This window comes from Gadus macrocephalus, chromosome 20, assembly GCF_031168955.1.
Source record: "Gadus macrocephalus chromosome 20, ASM3116895v1".
Taxonomy (NCBI): Eukaryota; Metazoa; Chordata; class Actinopteri; order Gadiformes; family Gadidae; genus Gadus; species Gadus macrocephalus.
The window spans coordinates 15569891-15583234 of NC_082401.1; the positions used below are offsets into that span (position 1 = coordinate 15569891).

The 13344-nt window shown below is 48.1% G+C and overlaps 1 protein-coding gene across 1 annotated transcript in view; it reads right to left on the minus strand.

Moving 5' to 3' along the window:
* The window catches only part of stxbp5l (syntaxin binding protein 5L), a 94743-nt gene that overhangs the window by 30534 nt on the left and 50865 nt on the right, over positions 1-13344 (minus strand). Inside the window, exons 3-5 of the mRNA XM_060039472.1 lie at positions 12152-12233; positions 4727-4827; positions 1-37 (exon numbers count right to left, since the gene is read on the minus strand). The exon at positions 1-37 is cut by the window's left edge and continues 98 nt beyond it. Coding sequence (XP_059895455.1) covers positions 1-37; positions 4727-4827; positions 12152-12233 — 220 coding nt within the window. The remainder of the gene's footprint in view (positions 38-4726; positions 4828-12151; positions 12234-13344) is intronic.

A 13344-nucleotide genomic window follows, 5' to 3' on the forward strand; every position in this document is an offset into this window, starting at 1 on the left:
CCACTTGCTCTGGAACGGAAGGTGGCAGAAGGTGATCCTGGCAGAGAAAGAGAGGCGGGAAACGGTCAGGTTGTTGAACGTATGCAGTGCAGCCACTGATATACAGTGTTGCAGTATAGGGTTACTCGAGAGATGATGTCAATGATACCTGTCATTACGGGACGAGTGTGCGAAAGTTAATCACCTTTGAATGCATAGAGTCACCCTCAAAGATACAAACACATTCACACAACCCACACACCACAGTGTTCAACCACTTTACCTTTGGCTCATAATATTATTATGCTGTTATGTGTAAACATCACCGAACATCTCCAGCATGTAATTGCATACATGTTTATGTGGAATGCACATGCTGCTCTAATTAGTGTTTTCAACTAATCGAAAAACGTACACAAAAAGAATTCCCTACTCTCTGCTTTCAACATGCTGATCACTCATTTCCATAATAATTCATAATTATACAGTTTCTTTTTTAATGACGGTGATTAAGGACTAATTGTGGTCTAATGGGCACATTGTTTGACTGTAATATTCTGTCTTGTTAAAAATACAAAACAGATGCTCTCTTGGGCTCCTCGCTAAAAAAAGACATTTCTGACTGTCAGGTTTCGCTGCGCTATCCTGGCTGAATTCAGAAGCAATTAAGAAATGAATACCACAAAGCTTCGAGACTAGATAGCGCTCTAGCAAATGTGGTCTTCCAACATGAGATTATGATGCAATGTTGCATCCATCTTCTGGGCTACCGAGGTTTAGAAGAAATCAGCAGGAAACAGAGTGTTCGCTTATCGGGCGCCCCTATCTCTGGAACAGCCTGCCACCGCTAATTATGGAGGCTGACTCTGCCCAGATATTCAAAGCAAGGCCAGTTGAAAACCAGCCGCTGTTGCCAGGACTGATGCTGAATGCGTGGATGTGTGTCAGCGTCTGTGTCTGACTATGTGAATGTTTCTGATTGTACCGAATGTTTGTGAAGTCACTGAATGAGCAGCTGTCTTCATGTTTCAAATTCTTCTAACACATTTATTTTTCTGATTTAGGGTGTTTTGGAGACTGCGACTGGATTTTTTGGACCCCCTTTACAGTTAAGCGGAAAGCATCCCATCACCATAGACACTATTCATAGATATTTTATTAACTAAATGATAAAAAAAAAAATTGCTTGTATGTATGTAGATATATGGCCTGTCAAGCCCTTTGAGACTGTACCTGTGATTAAGGGCTAGACAAATACAATTGAATTTAATTTAATGAAGTGGTAAATGGTTAGTTGTGAGGAATAGTCATTGTATGTGTTTGAGTCTATTGGCAATATGTGTATAACATGCATCATGCATAAAAACTGTTATTGAAAAAACCAAACAACTTCAGTTAGATGATGAGTGGTATAGTGGGTTACATAGTAGTGATACAGGTACAGGTTTCTTTATTGATCCCAGAGGACATTATATGTAACAGTTGCTCAGTTAAAGCCGGAAAAATCAAAGTAAATGGAATAGAACAAGCAATATAAACAAAAAAATCCTGTTTAAATATAATTTTTGTAAATATAGATAAACTATGCATCTAACCAATAGCAGAACACAAAAATAAAATAAAAGTATATTTTTAGCTGAAGCTAAATAAAGTGTCTCAGGTATATTACAGGCATATTGCGCAGGTCATCTGAATAAGATGAATAGTAAAATGGATGAGTTCAAAGAGGCTAAGTGATGACTTGATTCCGGTCCAAATCTCAACCGTGATGCACCAAGTTTCCAAAGCTGTTGCTGGCAGTTTCGGATCACCAGGCAACATCACTCAAAAGTTCTAACCTAACGCCCCCGCCCCACCAAATCTGATTGCAGCCTGAGCAATACAGCAATACAGACCATCCCTCAATGAAAAAAAAAGTCTCTACCAGAAGTGCGCCACAAGGCGTTTTTCATACGCCGCTAGTTGGCTAGCTCAAACAGGGCTTTCCCTCCAGCTAATCGGTATATTTCCTTGGCCCCTGATGTGACCCGCCCTGGGTGGTGGCGTAAGCCTCCGTCGTCCTGTTTGTAATCACTTTCACCGGGGGGGGGGTGAATCCGTAATTCACTCCTGTCAATGGTGATTACCATGCGGGGAGGAGGGGGAACAGCCCCCCCTGCCTCCAGCCGCCCAGCGAGGGAGACAGGATTATTATACAGGAGATAAATGACACAGCAGATCAATTCAAAAAGGATTTGGGAGGCCCAGCAAGAAGACAGGACAGGGCAGTTGTATGTCTAGCTAGCTACCAGGGAGGTTCTTGTCTCGGCTTAGCGTCACACACGCTTTTTTTATTACATTTCGTGGCGCACTCATATTGTGTGTTCGGGGTTTGTTTCGATTTCGGAATACAGTGATAGAAGATTCAGTGGAACACCAATTGAGCCGTTTTATTTTAGAAGTCCACTTTCTCCTCAGCTCCATGGCTTTTGCACGTGATAATCAGTGGAGAGTGGCGGTGGGACCGAGCACACTAGTATGCTAACCTCGTAGGCCACTTTGTGGAGAGAGCCGGGGTCGAGCCTGAGAGCCGAACCGCCGAGCTACGTCTCATTCCCTCGCTCTTTCAACCCACTTACCCGTCCGGCTTCGCAGTGGAAAATGAATTTATTACCTATGAATATGTTTATTTCCGAGCGAGCGTTAAATATATGCATTAATGGTTTTATCTATATATTTGCTCAGTCATAAGCCAAAGCCGGACTATAAGACCAGAGATAAAAAAAGCCCTCAAATGGATCAGTCAGAGGCAGAAGGATGCAATGGGCAACCAGCCAGCAAATCTATAAAGCGACTGATGTTGCTGTATAGACGATGGTAATGTCATCCCCCACACTGACCGTGACCTTCCCATCCAACACAAGGACCTGGAGTTAAATCCATTAATTCCGGTGTACACCGTCGTCATGGGAACACTCAGGGTGGGCAAAAGAAGATTCTCCCACATGGAATGGGATTAATGTCAAAGCTCTTCAAGGATAACTTGGGGATTTTTCAACCTGCTTTCCCACCATATTGGTTCTAAAGCGACTACTTTGGACAACAACTTTGGGAATTGCTTGAGCCAGAGCCTCTAAGGCTCGGGTTGCAGCCCGGGTTCAGGTGCAATACACCCTCGAAAAGGGAATCAGCCCCCACACGGGAGTTGAGATTTGCAGGACGAGAACCGCTTGAAACGTGAGTGACAGCTGGAGAGGCGGGAACTCCGGCCAGAGTTTGTTGTGTTTGTTGTTGCGACTGCAGAAAGCGTAGTTCAGTGTTATCTTAACCACATAATACCCACGTGGTGGGACTCATCGTTTGACATCTGACTTCTTAAATGCAGGGTAGGGATGAAGGTTGCTTAAGACTGGAGCATATATTCGCCCGTGATATGTTCCACCCTCCACCCAGAAGAAAGAAAGGGCTATCAAAAGAAAAGAAGGAAAAGAAGGAAAAGAAGGAAAAGCAGAGTGGATGGCTGGCAGCAGATGGCCTCTGACAGGTCCCTGGCAGGGCCGTTATCGACGGCGCGTCCACTGACTCATGCACATTTCCCCGGAGAGTGTCAGGGTGTTAGCGTGCTAATGCTAGGAGGCCAGCGGCCGTACCCGGGCACTAACCGCCGGGGCGCCCCGTGCCCTCTGAGCGATGACTCACGACGGTGCTGCCGCCCGCCTCCACACCGCTTTAATTCAGCTCCCGGCGCGGGGGGGGGGGGGGGATCCATTATGACAGCGGCGCCTTCTCACTCCAGGCAATTATGGAGCCCATTGGAAGTTTAGGGGGGGGGGGGGGGGGGGGGGGGGACTGGGTCGGGGATGTGTGCAAAATCCATGGGAGGACATTAAGGCATTTATTTCCTGAACCCCACTGTTTTCTCTATTTTGCATCTTTATTTGATCTGGTTCGCCGAACGATGATCGAAACTGATTCAGACGGGGATGACAACGAGACACTTGCCGACGAGGTGAAGGGAACGATTTTTCTAAGCACGCACGTGTGATGGTGTTTGGAAAATCGTTCCTTTCACCTCGTTGTGTCGCAAGTGTCGCGTTGTCATTTCCGTCTGACTCTATTTCGGTCATTAAACCCTGAGGTTTCGCCTGAAAGCTGTGTCAGGAGAATAACTCCCAGGACAGATCAATTTCTGTTTCCCCCCACCCTCCCCTCCTCCCAACAACTACTGGTCGTATCTTTGGCATCCATTTTCCTTCACCCACGATATTTGACTATATTTTGGTCAGCAAAGTAATCCACAAAACATTTGAATGAACCAAACTTTGGAAAAACAATGCATAAAGTTACTGGAGCCATGCAGCTTCAGTTCTGTGATACTGACTCTATTTGCTTCTACAATAGAGACGGACACAATGTATTTCAGTTAAAATAACACCAGGGGAACTGGAACGACACAACGAAGGGATTGGGGGAAAGAGGAGAACGCATTTGACCCAATAGGTGCGGAGCAGTCCGTGAAAGAGGTAACAGGTCTATATGAACAGTGAGGAATATGAATATGTCAGCGAATCATCTATCACCACACACGCACGCACGCACGCACGCACGCACACACACACACACACACACACACACACACACACACACACACACACACACACACACACACACACACACACACACACACACACACACACACACACACACACACACACACACACACACACACACACACACACACACACACACACGTGGAACCGGGGCTCACCTCTCCCTGTTGAACTTGAGCGAGTGCAGGATGGCGGGTCGTCTTTGCCGCAGGTTCCACAGGTGTAGCGTGTCGTCGGCGCACGCCGTGACCAGCGCCCCCTGCAGGCCGAGGGAACAAACAAAGAGGTTAAGACATGGAGAAGCACTGGAGTTTTTGGATTTTTATTTCATTTTTTGTTTTTCGTTTCCCAGTCGAAAGGAAAGAAATACTGGGAGCACTGGGGGATCTGCATCACAATCGTAGATCGTGCGTGTCACCTCGTGACGTCCCTAATGCCTTTCTGTTTCAGAGCGTTGGAACATTTCCCTCTCATCCGCTGAGCCACTGAGTGCCGCGCCGCTGATGTTCTCCCTAATTGTCGAACCTAATTGCTCGTCTTCCGCCTCTTTCCTGTTCATAATGCAAAACCGTTTGTTAATACTGCCCATTATATTCACATATTCATCAAACAGATGGTGCTCCCCCCTCCAGCACTAATATAAAACAGTGTAGCACGGCATAAACTCCCAAGAATATGATAATCGGATCATCCCCGACTCTCTCTCGCGCGGATAAAAAAAAATCGATAGGAGTTTTGCTGCGACACCCCGACGCCACGATGCAGAGTACAAGATTTAAAACGGGGAGTTCATGGAGGGGAGACGGTGGGAAACTGTCACTGATCAATACTGAGCGATCAGCACAGCTTGGATGCCGCCACCCAGAGGACTGGTAATAAGCACTAATGACGTTTGAATGGCGAGATCTGCAAATGGACCGGAAGAGCCACGCCTCCAGCCCGCTGGGGGCGACAGGCGGGAAGAGAGATGGGTGCTGCTTCCCTCCGTTTGTTCTTATTAGAAGGGTGAGGGAAACGTGTTGCTGTTAGGAGTGAGGGGTCTGTTGTCTGCAGTCGCACGCACGAAGGCGCGCACGAAGGCACACACACACACATGCACACACAATCTCACACACACACACAGCAAAGGTTGGTGCGATAGGATAGCAGCCCTACCACTGGTTGCAAGGGATATGTGCAGAGTGTGTGTGCGTGTGAGATTGTGCGCGTGTGTGTATGTGTGTGTGTGTGTGTGTGTGTGTGTGTGTGTGTGTGTGTGTGTGTGTGTGTGTGTGTGTGTGTGTGTGTGTGTGCGAGTGTGTGTGCGTGTCTGTCAGCTCTGCGTGCGTGTGTGTCTGTGTGTGGGCAGCTGTGTGTATTGACACACGGCAGAGAAATGCCGTCCCAAGAGACACACACAGTGTTTGCGTCATCAGTTATTGGAGCGTAGAATTGGCAGAATTGGCAGTTGAGTCATGTTTAATTCAACAGCCCGTCCCCTACTCGATGGTATCAGCCATCTTATCAATGTCTCAGGCCACGGTCCCCCCACAAAAAAAAATGCATGCGTCAACATTGAGAGGAAGAGGAATGGGCAGTCACTCAGACTTAGAGGGCCCTGCTAATTCACTTATCTGGGCCCCCCGCTGCCTGTCAAACAATGATGTCTGAGTTGACGGTACCGTGACTCAACAGAACACGAGCACTGCCTTCCTACCCGGCTTCCCATTGGCAGACTGTCTGCATATCAGGAAATGAAAAGGGGCCTTTGAGTCCCTTCGGAGTGGATGCCTAGCATGGATCGTGTAGACAGCTTGTTATAAATGTACTCAGGGGCCCCGGTTCGTTCTCGCCATTAGCACAGCGGGCCACATTTAGTTTGGAAATGGTTTGTATTGAAGGCTTAACGATTGTAGAAAATAAAAGGGAATAACGTAAGCCGATGCTGTTTGGGTGCTGTCTTCTAACGCTAGAGAACACAGGCGGCAAATCGGAACCAGCAGCAAGCGCTAGCCGGGCCCTGGGTTCTGACAGGGGTTATAATTAGCAAACTAACGGTGAGTTTTCCAGAGCAGCACCGCTGTGTGTTGGCCGCCCCACGGGAGAATTAGTTGTGGATTACAATCTTAATCACAGGAGGACTCTGTTGAATGTGATGTTAAGTGGGCCCCTAGATCTCCGCAAAGCCATTAGTGTTCTATGACAAATATAATTTCTCCTACTTACCAATTCTCCTCCTTTGTTTTCATTATGTTTGTCACCCCTGGAGGCTACGCGGTGTGTGTGTGTGTGTGTGTGTGTGTGTGTGTGTGTGTGTGTGTGTGTGTGTGTATGTTTTAATATGTTTAATATTCTTGTCTTTTCTTCTGTACTTCTTAAAAATGTATCTTCAAGTCTATTGTCTTGGTTGCCTTGTTTCTTTTCGGTACAAAGAGAGAAATTACAGTCTTATACGTCATCGGCTCTCTCACTCAGGACGCTGAGATATCAGGCTGACCTTTCAATCATTTATTAATGATTCAATATTGCAAAGACACTTTGTCAAGCTATAACAAAACTGTGTATCAAACTGTGTGACATGAAAAGTGGATTGGGAGTTGACCATCATAAATGGGCATGAACAACACATAAACATTTCAAACATAAAAGGCTGAATTTTGTGAAACGTTATGAGACTTAATAAAACATGATGAGGGTACCGTAAAGCAGTAGGAATGATCTGTATGAATCAACATGGTGAAATGGTGGGTCCTGCCATGTTTGCTGAAGTTTCAGTGGTTGATGTGCACGTTGTGTTTAGAACTATTGCCATTACAAATGGACGAAGTCTGCAATTAGACCATCTTCTAAGGTTAGACGCATTTTTATGATCTGAAATATTGAAGACATGCAATGTCAAGCAGAGATATGAGTCATTCAGACTTGAGTAAACACACACAGCTGCCAGTTTGTCCTTGCAGTCACAGTAACTGGTTTGTTAGAAAAACATAGAAAAGCAGAGAAAAACAAAAGGCCATTGTTTGATGAACTGGAACATCTGTCACCAAATAATTACTTGGAATAAAAAGGGAAAGCATTGTGAATGTATTTATGGACGTTGGACAATGTGCATAGCAAAAGAAAGGCAATATGCATCCACAACATTTTCTTCAGGCCTGGGGGGCGTTTTCAATTAGCTTTTTCATTGGGCAATGTGATTTGTGCCCATGGAAATTGGATGAAGCGGTCTAGATTTCACAAAGAAATTGTCTTTGTCAATCATTGAGTGTTGTTGATGGCGATAAAGCCGACATAAAAGAAGTCTAAATAAACAAATTGTCATCCAATATTTCAAATTTCATCAGCAGGGGGTCTGTAAACCCTCCCACACTCAGCGGTCTACTCATGTATTCAATATTCTGTCTAGCTCTCGCTCACACACACACACACACACACACACACACACACACACACACACACACACACACACACACACACACACACACACACACACACACACACACACACACACACACACACACACACACACACACACACACACACACACACACACACACACACACCTGTCTGAAGTAGACGCTGTCCATCATCTGCCCAGCAATCCATCCTCATCCTTCCATCCATTCATCGACCCACTCATCTAGCAATCCATCCATCCACCAGCTCCTCCATCACACGTTCCCTCCATCCATCAATCTATTGACTGATCGGGTCACACCATCCATCCATCTGTTTGTGTATGAGAAGCGGCCTTTTGATTGGACACATCAGTGGCCCGGTCAATAGGTTCCCTCCAAACAGATTTGCTCCGGCAAAATCAATAGCTAACAAGGCAGATGTATCCACGAGACATCGCTGACAAGGAAGACGTCATCAGCCTTCAGCGGCTGGGAATGGCTGCGCAGGTTGTGTGTGTGTGTGTGTGTGTGTGTGCGCGTGTGCATTCGCGCACGTTATTGGTAATCGATCCGCAAGGGGAGTGAGTGATGCAACGGCCCATGCCTTGTTGACACCAGTCATCTTGGATGTGTGGCCCACGGTCAGGGAGCTGAACATCAGAAAGCTGCCCTGTGATTTCCCAGTGACAGCATAGGTCTGGCCTGAAGGCTGGACAAGGTGGACCACATCCGTCATGTCATGTTCTGCTCCCTCACCCCCTCCCCTCTTGGGGGGTGTGTGTGTGTGTGTGTGTGCCTGATGTTGTGTTGTTGTCACACAACATGCCCACGGTACACATTCCACTCCTCCACTTGTTCCACACTCAGCACTTGTTGTTCAGGCTTCGGGTTACGTCATTTCACGGTCAATGAATATATGAATCCATTTTCCGACTCTGTTATTGAGATGATCACAGAGCCTGGTCGTAACAAACGATAGCATATGTGCCGGTGGGCCAGAACTGTGGTGAGCCGGTTTCTTGGAAACCAGGTCACAGTGTTCATCCTCAAAGGTTAATGAGGCGTTTGAGCGAGGATTTGTCACGTTGACCCTGCGATGTTTTGATCACACTCCCTCCCTTCGTTCTCTTCTTCCCCTCGTTTCCTTCGCTGTGCTGTTCACACACACAAACCCAGGCACGCAAACACACACACACACACACACACACACACACACACACACACACCTGCTACAGGGGTTCCGTCTTGGTTCGCTGTTGCATTATTCAGCTTCGCCACGTGATGAATCCCAAGCAGAAAAAACAAACACAAACCCGCATATCTATTCACACAACTGTCTGCGACAACAGAATGTAATTTTCTCTTCCGATAGACAAGCATCTTGTGCTACCTGGGGGGCTAAGATAGGGGCTATGCGGTGACTTCCCCGAGCAGGAGATATGTGTCATCCCTCTGCAGCTGTCCAGCTGTCAAGCTGGGTTTGGGAAATGGTACAGAGATGGCAGGACTGTGCTTAACGCATGGCTTTCCAGAGATTTGAGTTTAGGGCTCACTGTGTGAGCCTGCGTGTCCGTGCATGCATATCTGTGTGTGTATTTGTGTGCGTGGGTGTGTGTGTTTCTGTGCATGCATGTTAGTGTGTGCTTGTGTGTGTGTCCGTACATGTGAATTTTAGTGTGTCCTTGCAATCATATGTGTGTGTGTGTGTGTGTGTGTGTGTGTGTGTGTGTGTGTGTGTGTGTGTGTGTGTGTGTGTGTGTGTGTGTGTGTGTGTGTGTGTGTGTGCATGTGTGTGTGTGTGTCTGTGTGTGTGTGTGTGTGTGTGTGTGTGTGGCTCTGGCTCGACGCTCTGCTGTGTGTGAGTGCTCAGTGGACCAGAAACACATCCATGCTACACACACAAAATCACGTCGGAACTCTGATCCAGATACTGACGTAGTTTCCAATCCTCCGTCGCCTCTGATCGAGTGTATGCACGGTGGTTGTACCGGAGGAATGGTTCGGGTGGGGGGGGTGGGGGGGGGTTCTCCTCCACAACCCCCCCCCCCCCCCCCCCCCCCCACGTAGGGCCGCCTGCGTGGCTTCGAGGAGCGGCTCACGACGGGCTGAATGTCAAGAGGCGGCGGCGGCGGCGTGTTAAGTCGGCCATTAGCCCTGTCGCCGCCGCCGCCACCGCCGTCGGAGCCGCCGTCGCTATTATTAGTCACTCGCCGTATGAAACCAGGAGCGGCGAGGTCGCTGTCATCGCGTATTAACGTCAACAGGAGACGGATATCAGGAGAGGGGGAGTGTCGGCGGCCCACTTTCTGAGTGTGTGTGTGTGTGCGTGTGCATGTGTGTGTCTCTCGTTTGATGTGTGGAAACACGCTCTGATGCATGGGAGCGCATGTAAACAAGGGAGAGCCTTGAAGATCAGAGGGAGAGGTGCTGCTCAGTGCGGGCATCTCCGAGTCGTCGGGAAGGGACCCAGGCTCGTTGGAGGAGCCGTGTCGAGTATGTGTGTGTGACCGAGCCACAGACACACACACACACACACACACACACACACACACACACACACACACACTAGCCACAGACACACAGACACACACTAGCCACAGACACACAGACACACAGTAGCCACAGAGACACAGACAAAGACTGATAAACACACAGATACAGATACACACACACACACACACACTCACACACACGACACACAGACAAACACACACACACACAGTAGAAACACACACACAGACAGAGATACACAGACAGACACACAGACAAACACACACAAATACACACAAACAGTAGCCACACACACACACAGACAGAGACACACAGACACACACAGATACACACACACACACACAGACAAACACACACAATAGCCACACACACACAGACAGAGACACACAGACACACACATAGATAAACACACAAAAACACACACAGTAGCCACACACACAGACAGACACACGGAGATACACACACAGAGACAAACACACACTTCCATTTGCTGCGGACACACTACAAAGAAGTCCTGAGAGATTGCAAAAGTAAACCCGTTGCTAGGATGAAGAGAGACAAAATGGGGCAGCCGAAAGGCCAAGAGAGGGAGAGGGAGGGGGAGGGGGAGGGGGAGAGGGAGGGGGAGGGGGAGAGGGAGGGGGAGGGGGGGATCACAGAGCACACAGCTCTGGCCGGTGTCTTTCTGGGCTCTCTGCTGGGGCTCCTTCACTTGAGTTCTGTCTGCACGGTCCAAAGCGCTCCGCTCGCCGCAAGGAGACTCAAGTGCCCTTTTTTTTCCCCCGGGTGGGGAGTCAGAGGGCCTCTGTAGGGGGGGGGCAGGGAGCCGCAGGTGGGCTGGGCCGCAGAACCGGGCTGCATGCTGGGGGGCACAAGCTGCTCCCTCCAGAGCACCGCTCGCACACGGACACACAAAAGACTGACAACGACACAGCGTCCAGGTCTCCGGAAAGACCTTGGTTTCTTTTTGAATTCAGAGTGTGTGTGAGTGATTTGGTTTTGGGTGTGTGTGTGTCGTTGTGTGTGCGTGTGTGGCTACTGTGAGTGTATGTGTCTGTGAGTCGGTGTGTGTGTGTGTGTGTGTGTGTGTGTGCGTTTTGGCTGCTGTGTGTGTTTGTGTGTGTCATTGTGTGGGTGCGCTTGTGGCTACTGTGTGTGTATGTGTCTGTGAGTCGGTGTGTGTGTGTGTGCGTTTGGCTACTGTGTGTGTGTTTGTGTGTGTCATTGTGTGGGTGCGCTTGTGGCTACTGTGTGTGTATGTGTCTGTGAGTCGGTGTGTGTGTGTGTGTGCGTTTGGCTACTGTGTGTGTGTTTGTGTGTGTCATTGTGTGGGTGCGCTTGTGGCTACTGTGTGTGTATGTGTCTGTGAGTCGGTGTGTGTGTGTGTGTGCGTTTGGCTACTGTGTGTGTGTTTGTGTGTGTCATTGTGTGGGTGCGCTTGTGGCTACTGTGTGTGTATGTGTCTGAGGACGGCGCTGCCCGTTGGCTACTGCGCTATGACAAAGCCTCGAAAAGATGATGGGACAGATGGAACGTCATATCTGTAACTTATTACATCTTCATTCATGTTTCTATCATGTGTTCAGTCTGGTTTGGGCGGAGTGACGAGTTGATGGAAAGATGAATTTCACGCGGGTCTCAAGATCACATCAAACCACCACAGGAAAGAAAACAGTTGAGGGGAACCCGTCTTACCTCGTTGATGAGGAACTGAAGCTGGAGAACGGCGGCTGTGGTCTCATGGTGACAGTAGCAGTCGACCCCAGGCCGTCCCAGTCTGATGACGGAGTCAAGGAAATATGGCACAGCAACAAGACCAGACGACCACGAAACCACAACAACAACAAAACACGAGCATAACAGGCGATCTCAGATGAACAACTACAGGGGTTAGGGTTACACCTTGCCTTTCATAAGAAGGCCTCCCTCTTTAAATCAAGAGTCACATAAAGGCAAACACTTCACATCCCTGCAATGATGCTGTTTCTCAGCCCTTTCTTGCATGCCCCATTGGCCTTTATACTATGCTCCACTATATACACACTCTCTGCAGATCACAGCGAAAGTGCTCTCTCTCTCTCTCTCTCTCTCTCTCTCTCTCTCTCTCTCTCTCTCTCTCTCTCTCTCTCTCTCTCTCTCTCTCTCTCTCTCTCTCTCTCTCTCTCTCTCTCTCTCTCTCTCTCTCTCTCTCTCTCTCTCTCTCTCTCTCTCTCTCTCTCTCTCTCTCTCTCTCGCGCAATTAACAATCACCCTTCGGCCCAATGAGCTGTACGATCGGGGAGCAAAGAGCAGAAGAACCAGCAGGAGAGAACCACAGCACCAGATACTACACAACAAAGACTTTCTGTTTTCTGTTTCGACGGTCTGCTGCTTTAAATTTAACCTATGTGGGAATTGAACCAGCAGCATGAACCTTTGGGTTTAGTTTGAACAGTGGGGTGCTTCTAAAACGGAGTACTGTTGAGCCAAGTTAGCCATAGTCTGAAGTTTCAACAAGGACTGAAGTTTCAACGAGAGCTGGGAGGGGTAAGATGGAGAGAATGATGTTGCAATGTAACACATATACTGAAATACAAACATGTATAGTCTATCCGTATATAATTAAGTATGATCAAGAAATGTGAATGAGTCAACAATTACGTAACAGTGGACTCAATTGTGGGAATAAAATCCAGAAATAATCCTAGTTTTCTCATCTCCGACCAGAGGGGACTGTGTGGTAGTTGGATTCTACCTCATTCGACGGTACTTGGACACAGCTCAGGTAGAGAGGCTTCACCCGAGGGTGACGAGGAGCCAGACGCAGCTGGGGAGGGGTACCATCTATTCTGAGCACGGATGCGACTGGTAGAGTTTGTGTTTGAATCTGTCCAGTGAGGCCAACATTC